This window comes from Anneissia japonica, unplaced genomic scaffold, assembly GCF_011630105.1.
Source record: "Anneissia japonica isolate Jap-2015-1 unplaced genomic scaffold, ASM1163010v1 scaffold1696_len571195_cov180, whole genome shotgun sequence".
NCBI lineage: Eukaryota > Metazoa > Echinodermata > Crinoidea > Comatulida > Comatulidae > Anneissia > Anneissia japonica.
The window spans coordinates 465,525-485,166 of record NW_022695941.1 but is presented as its reverse complement, the minus strand read 5'-3'; the positions used below and the strand labels follow the sequence as shown (position 1 = coordinate 485,166).

The 19,642-nt window shown below is 31.7% G+C and overlaps 1 protein-coding gene across 19 annotated transcripts in view; it reads right to left on the bottom strand.

Moving 5' to 3' along the window:
• The window catches only part of LOC117101645 (rho GTPase-activating protein 5-like), an 81,797-nt gene that overhangs the window by 50,102 nt on the left and 12,053 nt on the right, over positions 1-19,642 (bottom strand). For all 19 annotated transcript variants that reach the window (XM_033241660.1, XM_033241659.1, XM_033241664.1 and 16 more), the window contains exons 4-8: positions 17,738-17,950; positions 15,501-15,794; positions 13,987-14,139; positions 13,626-13,734; positions 2,551-2,674 (exon numbers count right to left, since the gene is read on the bottom strand). In XM_033241660.1, coding sequence (XP_033097551.1) covers positions 2,551-2,674; positions 13,626-13,734; positions 13,987-14,139; positions 15,501-15,794; positions 17,738-17,950 — 893 coding nt within the window. The remainder of the gene's footprint in view (positions 1-2,550; positions 2,675-13,625; positions 13,735-13,986; positions 14,140-15,500; positions 15,795-17,737; positions 17,951-19,642) is intronic.

Below are 19,642 nucleotides of genomic sequence, written 5' to 3'. Positions count from 1 at the left end.
TTACTGTTGGAACAGCAAAACAAGTATTTGTCAAGAGAGTCATGTACTCAAATGAAAGTGCCTTAAACATACAGTAATGTTAGTATTGAGCTGATCAACATTAAGTTAAATGAATATTACAGAGAAAACATTGTTCTTGTCAATTAAAAGATGCATACATATACGGTTCCTATATTGCATGTAAAAACCCTTTAATTGCCTGGTAATAAATTTTAAGACTTAAAAAAAAACAAAAACAAAAAAAAACAGTCACATAAGAATTATGTTCATGTTTAATTGCATTTTGTATTTCTAAGCTTTTACCCGACAGGTTCATTCTGTTAATAACTGGTTTAATATCTCACCTCTGGTTCAAGAACAATTGAATATCAGGAAATTATTTTAGTGTTGACAGCATGTAACTATGGTTAGCTCATCACAAATGGTGTACCATTAATTTTATTGAGATATTAAAGTTTGATCAGACTCTTATGAGTCTTAGGGAGTAGAGTTTTTTCGTAGTTGTGAGATAAAATCAAGCACTTTGAAAATCAGGACCCTGGGATTCGAATGCAAGCATCTTAACCACCAAGCTACAGCCTAACTCTGTATTGTTTTTGGCTAAAAATATATTTGTACAGCAGCATACCAAGAATTATCCCTCATGGAGTAGTTTAAAGTCATTTATATCATTAAGCGCTCTGTAAGTTGATTTTAGTTTGAAAACTTCATGTCCTTATCTGAAAATTTGTTCAAAAACAGTCATAGTAGTGATATACCAAAAGTATCCCCATTGCGTGCCTATACTTATCATACACGATGGAATAATACAACAATTATACTTGGTGATCCTGCCAAAGTTTCTCTAAAGCGATTACTAATATTGATGGACATAAATTTAAAAACAGCACCCCTTATCAAGGTCATAACCACATATACAGGCTACTTTCATTGCACCCCTTTATCACAATCCAAACCCCTTTAAATTAAGGCCAATACTGTACAGTACTGCTTCATCCAAAATCAGATCCTCTCACTGTACCCCTTCACAAAGATTATATCCCCTTTAATTTAAGGCCCCTTTCTTTGTAGTACCCCTTTAGTATACAATTTAATCTACAAGGCACCCATTAGTCACCAGTCAATAAAATGTCAACAACAAAAAGCAACTTTGGAATTTCATGAGATGGAAATAATTCAATTTGATGATAATGTCCACACGATTGTCAATTTGTGCTAAATATCAAAACAGACATCCCGTGGCATTTAGTTATTGTGTTTGTGTTTGCGAAAGGTGCCACATCGTCCCGGTACAAAAATTGAAAATATGAATAAAGGAAACAATTGTGAATATGCAAAAAGAATGGTAATATGGATATAAAAATAATAGAAATCATATGAACAAATCAAGTACAATCACAGTAAAGGAAAGAAAACAAATATATAATCATAGTGAATAGTGAAGACAAAATTTAAAATATGTAAAGCTATTACACCTAAACAATACAATTCAATATATGTAAATTGTTTAATTTGTTACAAGTTAGTACCTTTCATTTAAAAAATGACAATACATTTTTCTCACCTACTAATGAATAAAAAAAAAAATGACATTCCCATATTTTTAAAATAGACCCTTAAATGTGTTGGTAACCAATTTTAAGGATTTTTTAAAAATTAAATCAGCAAAACTTAAATTGTTTTAGCATGATTATCATTCAGAATTTAAATAAATCATTTAAAAAAGATAATGCCCTCCAATGTGTACCCTTGACTATGCCCAATCTACTTGTTTTGTGTGCATTGGTATTTAAAAGAGGAAGAGGGAAAGATAGAGGGAAGATAATCTCTATAGTCAGATAATTATTCAGCACCAAAATTTGATCAAAGGGGTATAGAAGGGTCATTTGCAATCAATTATACCATCTGATAATTAACCATGACAATATCATAAACTTTAGTATCCTTTGGCCATCTTGGCAGAGTAGTTACAGTTACTCAAAAGTCACAATCCAGTTCTTCCCTAATTTCCGACTGCGAAAATGACATGGCCGTCAAAACTCAGGAGAAAGTAAACATAGAAACTGTATTACTCACAGAAATACAAATGCTCTTTAACTTACAAACATATTAATTACGTATTAGAATTAACTAGTTTAAAATAACCAGGTTGGGTTTAAAGAGGTTGGCAACCTTGTCTTGAAAAATACTGATATGTTCCAAGACATAATTATTGATAATCATTCATATGAAACAGGGCATGAGTCATGGATATATTTACAAAATACATCGATCAAATAAAATCATAATTCATAATTTCGAGTATTCTAAATTTCAACATAAATAATGTTGGTTATGCTTGTTTTTACAATGTATAAATAATGTATATATTACTTTCCTTTAGGATAATTTAGAGTATTCTAAATTTCAACATAAATAATGTTGGTTATACTTGTTTTTACAATGTATAAATAATTTATATACATATACTACTTTGATTCAGGATAATACTAATCAAATTGTGTTTAAGATTGGTATGATAATATTAATAATCAACGATTTAGAACCTACCGGCTGGTGTGAACTGTTCTGTTTTCAAACCATTTTGTATCTGAGATACATCGCCCTCTACAGCCCGAAGTTGGAGGTTGTGTAATCTACCATCAAGCGTGTACTCTCTATCACAACACTGAGACTACAGGAACAATAACAGAAAAAATATAAGTTACATTGAAGAAGCTTCTGTTTAATTAAGAACATTTTACTATTGATTCAATTCCAATAAAATAAGATCAATCCTAAAAAAAATATTAATAAAATCTTAGATTTTTTTTTTAATTGTCAGGTGAGTATGAATAACTTTAATAGAGAAAAAAAAAATTTTTTTTAAGGGTTTGTAAGCATTATTTCAAATGTACAGTAATTATAACTTTGATTGAACGCACACAAGATTTTATGTGATTTGGCGGTGTGTGGCAGCACAAATGAAATGCGATAACAGAAGTTAATTTGCCTGGGAACAATGTGAAACCTCAACATTATATAATTAAAAGAAATGATTAAAAGTACAAATGCAACTGTAGCAGATATGAAAGCATGAAACAGATTCTGGCAAATAACTTTTTCCCACAATCTTTGACAAAATATCTCATAATCACGTTAATGTATATTTGTGTTAGTCTATCACGTGAATCTTTCAAATTCTAAGAATAAAATAATTTAATGAATAAAATGAACAAATATCCTTTAAAAAAACATACCTTTAAAAAAAATGAAATATAAAATTGACTCATTATGAGAAAGGAGGATACATATTTACTCTCATAAATATATATGCGTGTTAATTACTGTTTAAAAGGTCACAGAGTTAACAGCTGGCTGACAAACAGGTAGAGGTGATGTCTCTAGTAATGACAGCCAGGCCATACATGGGAAGTCAGACTCACATCATCGTATGTACATAGCCCATGTGCTAAACCTTCATTTCAACGAATGAAATGCCTCACATGTTCTTTGATCATTTGTCTATTAGAATATCCAATTTAATCCTGAAAAATATAGTTTCTAAATGCTAATTAGATTTATTAACTATTAATCAGCATGATGGTTATCTTTACAATCACTGCATCTTACAAGCCAGACTTGCTTGGATGTCAAAAATGTAGCAGTGTTGCCAGAATTTGTTTTAACATACTGTACTACAACGTCGTATTTGCATAAGAATGCTGTAGATTCGTTTTTGCAAGTTAATATTAGACATGGAACCACTGGCCACTCCAAATGAATGGTTACTGTACAATAAAAAATGTTAGAGAGCTAAAACCTGGGAAGAGAGAAGGGAGTGGGGGGGGGGGGGTGCCAGTCAACTAAGGAATCCCTGTTGATGGATACAACTTGTGATCAGACTAAATTTAATTTGCCATCAAACCTATCACTTTAGGACTTTCATTTCTTAATGCAGTCGAAAAGCTAAATTTTTACTCTACCAAACCCTAAAAACTCTTTGTGGCGAGTGAATTCACTAAAATCTCTTTATAGCCCTGATTAGAGGCCCTAGCGTGGTTCAGTACTCCTGTTAGACCCTCATATTGGCGCCATCACTCTTCCTAGTTAATGAAATAAATATGGTTAAGAGTCTACCAACATTCGCATTTTAACACATTCCTTCCTATAATACTAATGAACGACAGAAAGAATAGGAAATGTAGGCACTGAAGAAGTTTGGCAACCAGGGCAGCAGACTATGGACTGTTATTCCTTAGGGACACTGTATTGAGGACTCATCCTTCCCATCTAGAATATATTCATTAAAATGCATGATAACTGGTATTTCCTTATTCCATGGTGTTTTATTGGTGCAATTCGTTTTATTTTGAATAAATAGTTGGCCTAGTTTGTCTTGGATTTACTATAAAATACACTAAGAATCTGTGTAACCATTGAAACAAATCAAACAACAAAAATGTTCAAATTTTGAATAAATTAAATTGAATCAGTATCAAATATTTTTAAAAAAATGTTTAAACAGACTTTTCTTTAAGATAGTTGTTTTCTCTGAGTTTTTATAACACTACTATATATTTAATTCAATTTTTTTTCAATTCAAATTAACCTTTGATTCAGTAGTCCTTTAATCCAACTGATTCTAGAATTTAGGTATTTCTCTTTAAAATATCTAGAGTGTAAACTTCAATAAATTATAAATCAGTTTAGAATTATGCACTTGAGAATTAAGAATTATAGAGAAAAATACAAATTACAATGAATTGTAAAAATAAATGAGTGGGGCAACAATAGTTATTATTTAATAGAATACAAGTTTTACATATAGTACACAGTGAAGAAGATCCATATGTTTGAAAGCTTGTGTCATACAATTCCAGTGTTTGATTTCATGGAATTGTTTAACATAATACAAAGCCCCTAGGTTCTTCTTAAAAGAACCAAGTCTGTATCTACACAAATCAGATAACCGAATAATAAAATTTTGCCAAAGTGTCAGAAAAATAAGAGTTTTTAATCTAGTATTATGACCAAGATGACATTTTTAGGTTTTCCTAATAAAAGGAAATGTAAAATAAAATGACCCAGTGGTTAGCACACAAAATACAAATTTATGTGCCTTGTGACTCACATCATCACGGTATTATATTGGAGTCGAGTTTCTGAATTCAAATTCTGGCGTGCAATCTGTGCTTTAACCAATGATAATCATTAACAGGTGTACAGGTTGCATTCACCAACTATTTGTGAGTTCATGTCTAATGAATTTTATAAAATCACATTTAGGGTTTTGAATATAACTAGTTTCCCCTCTAATTTTTTGACTTTGGTACACTTTTGGTATTTATTTACTTGCATTTCATTCAATTGTAAAAATCTATGTTGATTTCAAATTTTTATGCAGACTAAGTTACACTCCTAGGTGTAAAATATCAGGTTTGTTTTCCTGAAAACAATGTAGGTGTGTTGTTAATGATGTAATAAACAATGCAGCACAGCATTTTTTTAAAGTTTCAAAACAGTACTTCTGACACATATAGTGAGGAGTGTATTCAAAGAGGAGTGCTTATTCAAGAGAGGCCCTAATTAAATCATTTACATACCTATTCAACAAACCCTTTTTTTTATTGAATGTAGTAAATTACATGTGTTTTCATTTTTAAATTTAATATGGTGAAATTCTAGGCAGCTCATTTAAAAACCTGTCTGAGACAGGACAACACAGGATCTACTACTAACATTAAATTGTTATTCATTCTTACTTGATACTGCTTTTAATAGTTTTACAGTAAATATTCTACAACATAACTATGGTTTGTATACTAAATTGCACAATTTTGCATTTTGCAAGTTGTTAAAGAGAAACTTGTGTTCATATCTACTGGATGTTTTAATTGTCTGTGATCTATTACTAACATGAAACTATTAATCATTCTTACTTAATACTGCTTTTAAAAGTTTTACAGTAAATATTCCACAACATAACTATGGTTTGTATAATAAATTGCACAAGTTTGCATTTGGCAAGTTGTTAAAGAGAAACTTGTGTTCATATCCATCGGATGTTTTTATTGTCTGTAACATTTAATATAATCATTATAATTAATACAGTAATTATCAATGAGAGGACACAGTCTTTAGGGCATTCTACTTGATGTTGCATTAATGCGCTACGGGAAATACAGATATTTAGAACATCTTACTTAATCCTACTTTTAATGATTTCTTTTAATTTAATTTATTTTATCTTTTGAATAATGAAATAATTACATTTCACTTGTCTTAAAATCATGCATTTCATGACATACCACAATTTCAAAGGATCAAACATTTCAAGAATTGATCATTGCACTCTGCAATTCCCCTAAGTTATAATTAATACTTGAGTAGTGACATAAGTCACTAATATGACAAACTGAAAGTACATGGACAGCATTAATCTTACATACAATATAATTAAATGATCAATTATTTACATACATCAATAATACTGAGAAGAAACATGAACTTAAAAACTACATGGGTGTATAGTGAAATAATTTACATATATCAATATACTGACAAGAAACATGAACTTAAAAACTATTTCAACGTATAATGAAATTATGTCAGTTATTAAAATAAAAATGTAAAAAAGTAAAGAGGCCGCTTTTTTTTCTTTTAAAAACGTATGGCTACCAATATATCTTGTATAAAAAACAAGCAAAAAATGTACATGTTTACATAGCCTATTTCTTCCATGCGAAATATACTGGAAATCTAAAGTTACATCTGTTTTAATTTGACTTGAGGGAACCCAATATTCAATACACAAAAAAAAAAAAGAAAAAGAAATTACAAGCCCTATAGGCCGCCCACACAACAACAAGTGATTAGCTTTCTCGAGTGTACGTGAGAACATCTGGAAGTCCGTTGTTGGCAATGCTACTGCCCTGCATGACATACTAATTGACATCCTAACATCATATGTTACATTCTAACTAAAAAAAAGCCACTTAGCTACTAATTCTTGTCCTAAATCAGTAAATTTATAAAGGATCACTCATATAGTTAAGATGGAAAAAAAAGAGAGAAAAATTTGGGGGAGGGGGGGATTGGAAGGTGAGAAAATTAAAGTTACCAAACCATTTAACTTAACAGTTTTAATAGATAATTATAAATTCTGTCTATTTAGTCATCTTTACCGTAAAGGCTGACAAGTCACGCTCCTTTAAATTATTCATCACCAGATCATCATCAGCAGTGGCAGCGCCACAATCTATTGACCTGGACGCACTGCCCTGGATCAGGCCAAGTTCCAATGTCAGTGTCACCTTTAGGAAATAATTCTACATACCCTAGAATATGTGACAACAGTCATGTATTTAGGTCAAAAATTCCAAGAAAATGTACAATGTAACTTATGCAAAATAACATTTCTAATTAGTACAGTAATTGCTACTGCTATCTTAATAATGTTGGTTAACCTGGCGCAATCTTGACCTTAACCTTGCATGTGATAATAATAGAATTGTACCCATATAAAAAAAGAGATAGGAAGGGGTATGAAGAGTACAATTATAAACATCTGTTCACAATAGCTTCTCCATAAAAAAGAAAAATGTGATAGTGTTAGCAGTTGGCAGAGAAGTAAGTTTCGTTTATATCTGTGGGAGTATATGTAGATGAAATGATGTCATTGACTTGGATTTACAAATTGGTCATGTTGTGGAGTTGGCTACTTAACTAGAAAAAACAAGTACAATATTTTGTATCACATGGAAAGTGTTTGAAAGATACCAGTGCTAATATGCAAGTCTCCACAATTATAATTATTATTCATTATAGGGATACTCCAAAAAAGGAATGAAGGAGGAGAATTGTATATCACATGGAGAATGTCTGGCAGATATAAAACTAGTGCTAACATACAAGACTCCAACATTATTAAGCCATTAGAAGAGTTGCATATTATACACTATGTGGAAATTATTATACGAAGGTTAGATTAATGCAAGAAAAAAATTCAGTCCCGCAGAAATTTTTTGAATGCATTAATCTAACCCAAGTATAATAATTTCTAATAGCTTTATAACTCAACTGCCATTTTTTAATGTTAGGGGATGTAGGAGGTAGCACAATTGTACATCAGATAGACATTGTCTGGCAAATATAGAACTAATTGCTAATATATATGACTCCACCGTTAATATTTATTATTCATGGTTTGCTTCCATGTAATTGTAAGTTGTACCCTCAATGTTGTTTTAACATAAGTGACTATATAAATTCATTAATAATTGATTTGAAGGAACTATTTAAGTCTGAATATGTACAGATCCCATTATGGGGAACTTGTATCAGTTGTGAGGTTTATCCTGTTTACATGGAGACAATAATTCCCTACTCTTCTCTGATATGCAAACTCATAGGACCATTAGCTTAAACATCCCATCCATTTATATATAATGACACTTCCTAATTGAATAGGAAGAGGTACTAGAGCACCTTAAGGGGGTACCAGAGTGCATAGATATTAATACTATCATGTCATAAGGCTGCCTATTGGTCCCCCACTCCCCTTTGCCTAGACAACCTTGTATATATTCAATTACCAATGGGACAGGCTGGGTTGACACTATGCCTCAAGTTAAATAATTATAATATCTTTAGCCTTGATAAACATCTTACAAACTGACTTTGCCAAATGGAGAAATGCAAAGAACGATTTTTTTTGTATCATTCTGACATTTTTTATTACAAGTCACGAAAGCTCCAATAATAATTCCAGACAGATTTTGCGTGTTTACCCCATGTACCTCATGCCATATGTCTAGTGTCGTCAATTTCAGAAATCAAGGCCAGTTTTAGGAATTTGTAGCAGATGTGCACACAAAGTAAAAAGAAAACATTTGTTTCTAAACAGAAAATTCAGTAAAATCAAGTACCAGAAAAAAATTAACAAAACACAGGAATTTTTTTTTGATTGTTTGCATGTATTGTTTTTATGGATTAACAAGTTTCTGAGCTACAGCAAAATTTTAATTCTTTAGTTAATCCTTGCCCCCATAGATTTTCACAGTTTTTCTGTAAGGTCAAGTTTGGTTAATTTTTGTTTTATTTTACTTTATTTACCAATTTGTATTTTGATTTTTATGAAAGGCTACATAAAGAATGAAAGAACAAATAAAAAAAAATAAATAAATAAAATAAAAAAACACCACCTCTAAAATTATTCTTTAGAATAAATTGGTAACCATTAATAACTATATGGAAACATTAATTTTTTTCTTTAATGAACAGATGGTAGATTTGTTTGATGTCAAAAAACCTAACTGAGACAAATTTTTATTTCAAGTGTCTTGTTTTTCCAATTTTGTATCTTTTAAAGCACTTTTGTATTGTCCACAGTGTAATTTTTATGAAAGGGATTTTGGGTATGTATAAAACTACTCACTTGGGGCTTCCATATATATTTCCCAAGCCAATGTGTCCATGTGACATCTCTTGAGATAAGTACTGTAATAAAATGCCGTCGTTTGCAGGCCTAATCTAAAGTCTTCATCAATGTTTAGTGCATTCTATAATCACTCATATTCAGCTTGTCAATTCATTTTACTTGTTTATGCTCCACCTTTCCTGTTAACCTTGGAAATATTAAATTCCTTGGCAAAAAACCGGTCATTTCAAGGATTTATATTTTATTTTAATTATACAAATCAGCAATATATCATTACGTTAATTTTACCTTCTGACAGATGCTGTCTAAATATGTTGATTATGTAAAATATACACATGTATTCGTAATTTATTAATCATCTTTTAGACTATATTTATTATAATTCATTACTAACCTAGTTTCCTAAAATATTCCATGGCCATATAGACAAATCCATTTGGAAGAGGGCGCTCTCTCTTGGCGCCGCCAATAGTGCGACCTTCTTCTTAAGGTCCCCCGAGTGCATTTTAGTAGATTATGATGAAAACAAAATAGAGTACATTCCAATATTTTCTTTTTTAGCAGGTGATACGTAAGAATTATCCCTCCCCCAACCCCCTTTCCCAAGCTATGGTGTCTGAAAAGGGATAATAATCACTGTAAATGGATCAGTCTATACTGTCGATGTCGAACAATTTAATTTAATATTGCTTACTATGAATATTTTAAAGTATAGCAGACCTTGTCATTACAGGCGTGCGATCGCGCACCATCGCACAACTAAACTGCTATCGAGGGGTGTGAAAAATAGCTAGCCTTACATTTCAAAACAACTCGCCTCCACAGCCCTCGAAATGCCGATGCAATTTTTGCTGACCACAGCATTTATTTACCAACGTAAAAGATGAACTAACAAAACTTTCCTGAAATCCGAACAACGTATTTCTTCACATGTAAATATTGGAAGTTAAATTTGATGTCTTCTTGACTCCTGCTGATTGCACTGTATAGCGACTGAACGTTCATCTGCAGTATTTCTTCAATCTTCACGCCCCCTCTCCCCCACACATCCCGCAAAATAATCACTCGCCTGAAAATTATGGTGAGTGTTTTATTGCTCGCCTGAGATTTTCAAATGACAAGGCCTGGTATAGACGTGAGCTTTCAACTGAGAACAATCATATGACCAAGTCGAAGGAAGCTCTCAATAGCCTTCAATAACAACTGTATGGATGCCGAAGGAGCTGACTTAAAACAGTTATGTAATGTATTCAAACAAGAAAATATTTTCCTCAGCACTAACATACAAAAAACCATTCATATATTCTTTGCTTAGACTCAAATCAGCTGGTAATCCATTTAAGGATTTTTGTAGAAAAGTCTGTAACTGTGAGAAAAACTAAATTCTCTTTATTTATGTGTCATTAGAAGGTCCCCTATAGCTTAGATCCTTTCATTTTATTTGTTTAGGCACATGGGTCAATGATTGCCAATAGCAGGCACATGGGTCAATGATTGCCAATAGCAGGCACATGGGTCAATGATTGCCAATAGCAGGCACATGGGTCAATGATTGCCAATAGCAAATTGTCTCATTATGAGGCTCCAACCCCAACCATGTCTCATTATGAGGCTCCAACATTGCAGTTGATTTGGTCGTGATCCAAAATTGCCACGCTTCCATCCCCCCCCCCCCAAAAAAAAACAAACAAAAAACAAACAGGGTTTCAACATCCAGGTATTGGAAAGCATGCATCTTAAAATGAATACAAAGAAGGTGGCTTTCAAAAATATGAAATGTATTCGCAGTTAATATAAAAATGTACAAAAATAAAGTATTAATTAGAAATATTATTCACTTCCGTTGCTTATGTAAACAATTTAGTTTAAGCATTGGAGACATCTCCGCAATTTGAGAAATATAACCTAACTGCAGACATGATTAACAACATGTAAATTTTATCTACCTATTCATTTATCTTCATAATTACCCAAGGATAAATCTGCTAAATATATTAACAGTAAAAAGTACACTTAAGTAAAGGACCAGACTAAATGGAAAATGTATTATATTTCACCATGATTTTGCTAAAATTTAAAACACAAATGAAGAGATCATGATCGACAATCAGATCCCTGTATAGGATAAACAAAACATAACTTCCTTTTAAAATTTAAATTAGTTGCCTAAGGGTATTATATAATACCATCCAGATTTAATATTTAGTCAAGTTTACTTTAAACATTGCTTAGAAAAACAGGAAATATCAAGAGATAAGTATGTCTGTTTGTTAAGGAAACAATTTCTCCTGAAGGGTTAAATATATATGTACTTAAAAAATTAGTGCTTCAGGGTAACAGGTTAAGGTAAGTTGGATCAATGCTGGACTATATCCACTTGAGAACTAAAAGGCTGTGTAATATTATCATCATTTTTCTTTTAAATTGGTGCAATATAAATATTTATTTATACATGTGACATGCCTAATATTGTCATGATGACATCATATCATGACCTTATATAGGCACATCATGACTATTTATAAGCATACAAGTCTTTTGTCATAAGAAAATTTGATAGTGTGTATGAAGCTTTAGAAATAATTTGTTCAAAAACTGACTTATAAAATAATTTTTTACTTATCATTCAAAAAGTTAACTCTACTTTAAGATCAGAATAATAATTAGTATCTAATATCAATTTTTATGTACCAAAATCTGTTTTATTATCATGTATATGATAATCAACGTTAATTGCTTTACCTTTGTGCTGTTCGGTGCAAATTGAGAGAGCAAAGTAATGTTATTTATGTAGTGGGATTACTGCCAAATGGACATAGGAAAGGCTAATTAAATTCATCGTCACATAGATGGCTGGTGCTTCCAAAATGGATTTACATAGTTCACTAACGTTCTCAATCCGATGAACACATTTTAAAATGCCACAAACATTACCATCAACCATACAATTTGATATAAAGTGCTGTAGATATTTTTAGACATATTGTTTTGCTTTTCACTTAAATTCTGGTTAGGTAATAGATAATTAGATATTTGTCCTTAAATTCTATATAAATGTATCCTTCCTTTCCTCCAACTTTGCTTGTTTCATTCTAAACTGATTTCAAATCAAAATATACACATTTAGTCATGCTACAATTAGTGCATATCAAAACCATTTGATGAATCACACAATGATGGATCACTTGGTAGCTTTGAGAGCAAACAATCAAAGAGGGCAGTAGAGATTTTCACATAAGAATTTCTCCACTCAAAATATAAATTTTCCCCACAAATCTACCAAAAGAGGGCAGCATTGTAACTTTCGCATGAAACTTTTAATAGCTCTCTATGTGTGTTGTCTATACATAGACATCAGTGAATTTAGTAACTGTACAGTAAATGTTAAGTAATTTTTGTATAAAGTTTTATTCAAATATATTTGTTCCAAATGGGATTTGTTTCACTATTTTAATTCTTCTTGTTCTGTTATAATAAATTCAAAGATTTAACTTCAAAAATAACCTTCTGGATAAATTTGTTATATGTGCCCTATATTAGAGCAATCATGATTGACACTGTACTTAAGGTCCATCCATATGTACAATTTGATGAATGGCCTCCCCCCACATATAAAGAGGAAGGGGATTGATTTACCTCCCACCCATCTGGCTCAAATACTCGGCAAAATTACAAAATGAATGATAAACGACAAGCCAAAAACTAAACATCAGAATTCAGAACCAATGTTTATAGTGTTTCAGTTTGCTTGTTTTCGGTTTAACAAACACACAGTCTTCCTTTCCTTTCTCTCCCACCCCTTTTCCGATTTACACACACACACACGCCCACACACATGGAATTACATACATTAAAGCAATCCTAACACTTAAGAACCAAAACAAGAAATGGCTCAGGACAGAATTGCCTCGATATCTATCACTTAGATGAACAAAAAAAAGTTAAACTTGGGCTTAGCATGTAAAACAGACTGAATAGTCTTCCTTTCTTTCCTCACCCCTCCCTCCTCCAAACACACATGGCATTACAAACATCAAGGCAATTTTAACACTTTAGAACCAAAAACAAGAAATCAGAACAGAATTGCACTCAATATCTATCACTTACTTAGATGAACAAAAAAAAGTTAAACTTGTGCTTAGCATGCGAAGCAGACTGAATAGTACAGTATCTTATAGTATAGTACTAGTAGTTGGTTACCTACCTCTATAACAGTAAGAAGCTCCTCTGCCAAACCTTCCTGTCCAAGGATTACGATGTTTAGCTTTTGAAACTCGTCATCACAAGATTGTATTGAACTAGGGGCTGAAGTTCTGAAGTATAAATATAACCACAAAAAAAAAAACGAAAAATATTAATTTTCAATTATCATTAATATCAACATAGTGTATTTACAACTAAGATACAAGGAAAATTATCTAATCAAAGAATATGCTGCGAAATCTTGCAAAGCATGTGTAATGTTAATGTGTCTATCACGGATATAACATTAATGTGACATTCACTGATATAACATCATCAGACGACAACAGTATAAGACAAAACAGTATATCAAACATGCTAACCTGTGAACTGCATTAGCTATGTGTCCATTTATAAGTAGATCCATACATCTTTCTCCACTAATGCAGGTTTCAGGGGTTGGATGCTGAATGAAGGCAAGGTGCTTGATAAGTAGCGCATGACGGTCGTTGTGCAAAAACTCCAAAGCCGTGTACCTGCAGTTGGAGCAAAAAAATAAAGACACAGATGTCATATTAAAAAAAAATCTCTTTCAAGTGTTATTATTTTAAAAAAATACATTATTTATACCAGTTTTCTTTTTAACTTGGGGTACTAGTATTTATTTGAAAGTCTACTTTACAAGCTCTATTTAATAAAGTTCTGTTGATATCTTAAACTTTTATTTTAAAGCCATATTCCAAGCAAAATTTCAGTTGTTAAGAAAAATCTGATTTTTATATATGTTATAAAGATTTATAAATATAATACAAAATAGCTAGTTCAACTGAATTTAGAGATTCTTAAACATGAAAAAAATGTAAAATAAGACTGAAATTTGATTTTTTTGTGTTCCAAACAAAAAAGAAATGCGGATGAATTTTTTATGTTTGATTTTGCGACAGGTCTGCCAAGAAATATAGTAGGCGCTGGAAACATTAGCCCATCCAACACTGCTAGGCTAGGCCTAGCCTTACCTCGATTTAGGTTCTGTTATCACACATAAAAACGGCTGACATGATATTTTCCATTGCTAGTATTGACACTTGTGAAATATAATATTTCATAGGTATTATTTCAAATTTGTTGAAAAAATAATTCTGACCAAGATTTTGACAATTAAACAAACATATCTCAGTAATATCTCGTAATCTCTTATGAGAAATAGTTTTTCTCATTTTTAAAATTTTTTTGAGTAAAACTAAAATTATGCCAATGTTTTTTTTCATGGTTTATATTATAATATTAGAGTAATGCATATACTTTTTTTCTAAAAAAATTCTTTTTTTAGTGAAATTTTGCTGGGAATGGGGCTTTAACCCTGTGATTACCACTTTACAACAATAAAATTCATTGGGGTAAGTGACGGTTAATAATACACCCTAGAATTAAGTCAAGTCCTATAGAAAACATAATTAAAAATTAAGTAAAACTAAAATTATGCCAATGTTTTTTTTTCATGGTTTATATTATAATAATTAGAGTGATGCATATATATTTTTCTCAAAAATTTTTTTAGTGCAATTTTGCCGGGAATGGGGCTTTAACCCTGTGATTATCACTTTACAACAACAAAATTCATTGGGGTAAGTGATGGTTAATAATACACCCTAGATTAAGTCAAGTCCTATAGAAAACATAATTAAAAATCCTGACTGACTGAAGCCTAGGAGGGAAGACGGGAAGGGGGAAGTAATATTAATTGATTAGTGTTTAACTGTTTCTTATACAATTTAATTATGGGATGTGTATGTAATTTAGTATCAGTACTGTAAACACATGAAAAGGTAATTGAATATTTTATTACACAGGAATTATTTCATTAATAATTAAAAATGCAGCTAAAGCCAGTCCCCACCTTGCATCTGACTGCAACTTATCCTGTATATCTAAAAGATCGTTATGAGAAAGTTTTACATCATCAAACTTCGCAAAAAAATCTGCAGACTCAAATAGAAGTTCCTTGAAATCGTCTTTTGCCTGTCTCGTAATCTGCTCCTGGTGGCTGTTGTAGATTTCCAAACACTCATCGTTACTTAATTCTTGAAAGCTTTCCTCATTGTTGAAGTGTTTAATGACATCTTTGTACAGTTTTCCTGCCATAACCTCCTGTTTTGAAGCTTCTAGAAGCTTGCGGAAATCTGACTGCATTCTGAGAATAAGATTGAAAAACAGAAAATAGTTAAGTATACAGACAAACCAGACTGTATTTAGTAGGCATTACTGTATATCCTTTGCATAAAAATTTGCCCTAGAAATCTGTTCGCGCATTTCAGAAATAAGGGCTGATTTCTGTGTAGATTTTGCCGACAATAAAGCTTTGACCTAACCTTAATACAAACAATGTATTTTGCAGTAAATACGATTCTGCACACCTCTTTTCCCACAAAAATTTGACCTGGATTTTGAGGTATCATCACCACAATTAAAAAAACTTTTCAGTATGACAGGCAATTCTTCTACAAAATACACAAGTAGATGGTGATTGTTGGTAGTCTGTGAGTGGATACAGTACCGCTGTGAATTATCGATTCGTATCTGTGTGTATCCACTCGTAACCTGCTCGTAGATACCGTTTTGAACGTAGCTACGAACCCCTACGAAGGTCATTGTTTTGCAATGATCATAGGCTGGATCGTCGGGCTGATAAACAATGTGTAAACAATATTGAAATATAGTTTACCAGCTTTCAACCCCCTTTCAACATATGAGCAATGTTGCAATTAACTAATAAACAATGTTAGACATTTATTGTTCGTTATTTCCTACCTTAGATCGATCATGTTTTAAAACAGTGGTTAGTTACCTAGTCCTAGGCCTACAGAACTGTGTGTTCGAATTTCGATGTCATTTACGACCTACATTTTCACCAAGTTTTATTTTCCATTGAGTTTTCCATGCGACATTCGGTAATTTTACAATTAAAGGACGTTAACTTTAAGGGGAGACTCTGATCAAATCAGGAGTACATTTTTCTTATTGAAAAAATAGTTCCATACTTTAAATTAACGGTCTAAACTCGTGCTGGTCATTCACAAACGACCCAGCAATACATTGTTTATTCCAGTAAGTTACAGCAGTTTTTCTGCACATACAAATAAACAACACTTTTGCTTTGTAGTTTCGCTTCGTAGCCTTGCTTATATAATTGTTTATATCAGCCTTCAATGTAGCCACGAAGCCTGTGCGCAGGAAAAATTGCAATAGTTTCTGGCAGTACTATACTTTACCTGGATAAACTGACTGAATGAGTAAGTTACATGGTTACCGGGTGGGGAGTTGACCGTTTTATTATTTTTCGAGGGGTGTTTTCTTGAGAGGGAAATACTCTAGGCAATTAGTCAGTTTATCTAGGTTTATTCACAAACTATTGCATATAAATTTTAAGCAGATGTATAGTAACAATCATTATATAGGTTGTACAGTATTTAATTATATAATAAAAACCTTATTTAATGGAATGAGATATAAAAGGTGTTCTGTAGGTGACCTCTAGTTAAAATCTGTGTTCTACTTGTAATCTTTAGGCGAGACTTTTTTTATACCTTGTTTAGCGAACCCGCCGATTGCAAATATTGATGATTTCAAATAAAAATAAAATTTTTTTTTGGCCAATTAGCGCACCTGCTGCCACAAGAAAGTGGAAATTCCAGAAAAAAATAAAAGTTTTTCTTTATTTTATTACGCCCTCCGCTGCCTTGAAATCTCCAAAGATATGTATATTTATTCCTAATTATATAAATTTGGAGCATTTAACCATCCTATTTTACATTCACTAATAAAATTTAATTTTTATTTTCTCCTCCGTCCGGATGTTTTTGGCAAAACTATTTGCTAAATAAGAAAAACAAAATTTTATTTTTATTTTTATTCCGCACTCCTACTATGATCTTTAAAAAAATAAGTACACGAAACAAGGAATATAAAAGTCACGCCTTAGTGTTCAAATGCAGTGTACAGTGTACAAAAAAAGAATTTTTATTGGCAAAAATATAAAAAAAATTAAATCAAACATGTGACAATATTTGCAAGATGTTTGTACCCATTACCGCTTTAGTAAAGATGTTAACCTCACTATTTAAATCTTTTATCTACCTTTCTTTACGCTTGGCTGCACTCAATTTGTTGAGGTGGTTTTTAAACTGAGATTCACAATCCAAGTCATGGGTTGTGAAGATACTAGCAGGAATCCTGGTGTCAATGGTCTGGTTTATGTGCGGATGCTCCTGCCAATCACCATCTAGAACGATGAACCATTTCCCAAAATGTTCATGTTCCTTTATCACTTGCTTACACTCAGACCATCCTCTGTAAAATATGATACTTGTTAATAAAAGTACTAGAACAATTAATAAGTGATGTTTTGCCCTACATAATAACTGTATTAAAATACTGAATACGTCCCCAAATACTTGCAAAAAAAAATAAATTTGCAAGTGATTCATGCGAGAATCGAACCTACGACCTTCAGGTAACTAGCCTGGTGTTATAACTACTAAACCATTGTAGTTTCATATTATTAAAATTTTAATTAACTGTTTTAAGGTAAAAGGATAAAGCAATTACGATGGTTTATATTTAGACTTTTACTTATTGCTTTTTACTCTAAATAAATCATTTTTTCACTAACATTTGAAGTTTACTTTAACTGTTGCATGTAGTTAATAAAATTATAAAATTAAGATCATATAAAACACAGGACACATACTGTACTACAATCATTTTGCTTTTGACATTTACAAACATGTGTTAAAACTAACGAGACTTATTTTTTATGCATGTCAGTCCAAGTACAATATTTATTTTTAAATGTCAGCTCTGACATCATCACTTTCATTTTCACGTAATTTTCCTATCCCCGATCAAGCACTAATTCGATATAGTGCCTGATTTTTTGAATTTTGTGTGCAAAAACCTCAAAGCTGCGACTGTTTTACATGACAACGATTATTTCATAGCTCTCAATGCACATAGCGAACATAACAAATCTGGCTCTATAGTGCTGGTTAACGCGATTGAAGCCTAGACCACCCACAGATTAGAATAATATGGTTATGAGATAGATTAGGATAACATGGTTATGAGATAATAAGGTAATTGACATATAAAAAAAACTTAAAAGAGATGGCAATGCTGAAATAATTCATAATGTTTACACTTTAATCTATTTAACACATTTCTACCAGGATACAGTAGGCCTATCTGATAGCACAGAAACTGTATGAACCACAATCAATTTATTCATCTTCATCGTATCACAAAGAACTGCGAAGAGTGTCAATGCACATAAAACTGTACCAACTATTACTGTAGCAAATAATTTTCAAATGTGCAGCTAATGCACACATGCATTTAATGTAGTGATCACTGAGCAATCGGTCATCACAACCAGCAGTTTGACTCTACTGCCTTGAATATAAATATATAAAACAGGGTGACTTAGGAGCAATTACTTCATTCAAATCAGGAAACAATGGTTCCTTCATCCCCTATTTTCAATAGGTTCCTCAATACTAGATATAATTGCATAATAATGAATACAGATAGTATGACTTGAAAATGTTAACATCAACTCTTCATTGTTACATTATTGTTTCATTGCTACTGTACTTTGAAAATGTTAACACCTAGAACCTTTGCTAACATATATTTTTCACTTAAGTATCTATATTAATAATTACTACATCCATTTATTATTCATGTTTGATTCATAATTGATTGGTGTTGCGAAGCAACAACAAACAACGGTAATGGTCATATTGTGTTATTATTAATTTATAATATTAACCATCAATATGTAGTAGAAGTACAGTGAATATAATCTTTATTGTCTAAAATTTAGAGAAAAAATTGGTTCCAACCTGGCTTGGTTTGATATTAGTATCAAGGACCTCAGTATCGGCCTTATGGATCACTCCTTTTAAAAACAATTTCTTAACTCTCCATGCTGTCAAAACCCTGTGATTTGACCTCGGTACAATATGACACCAATACACATCT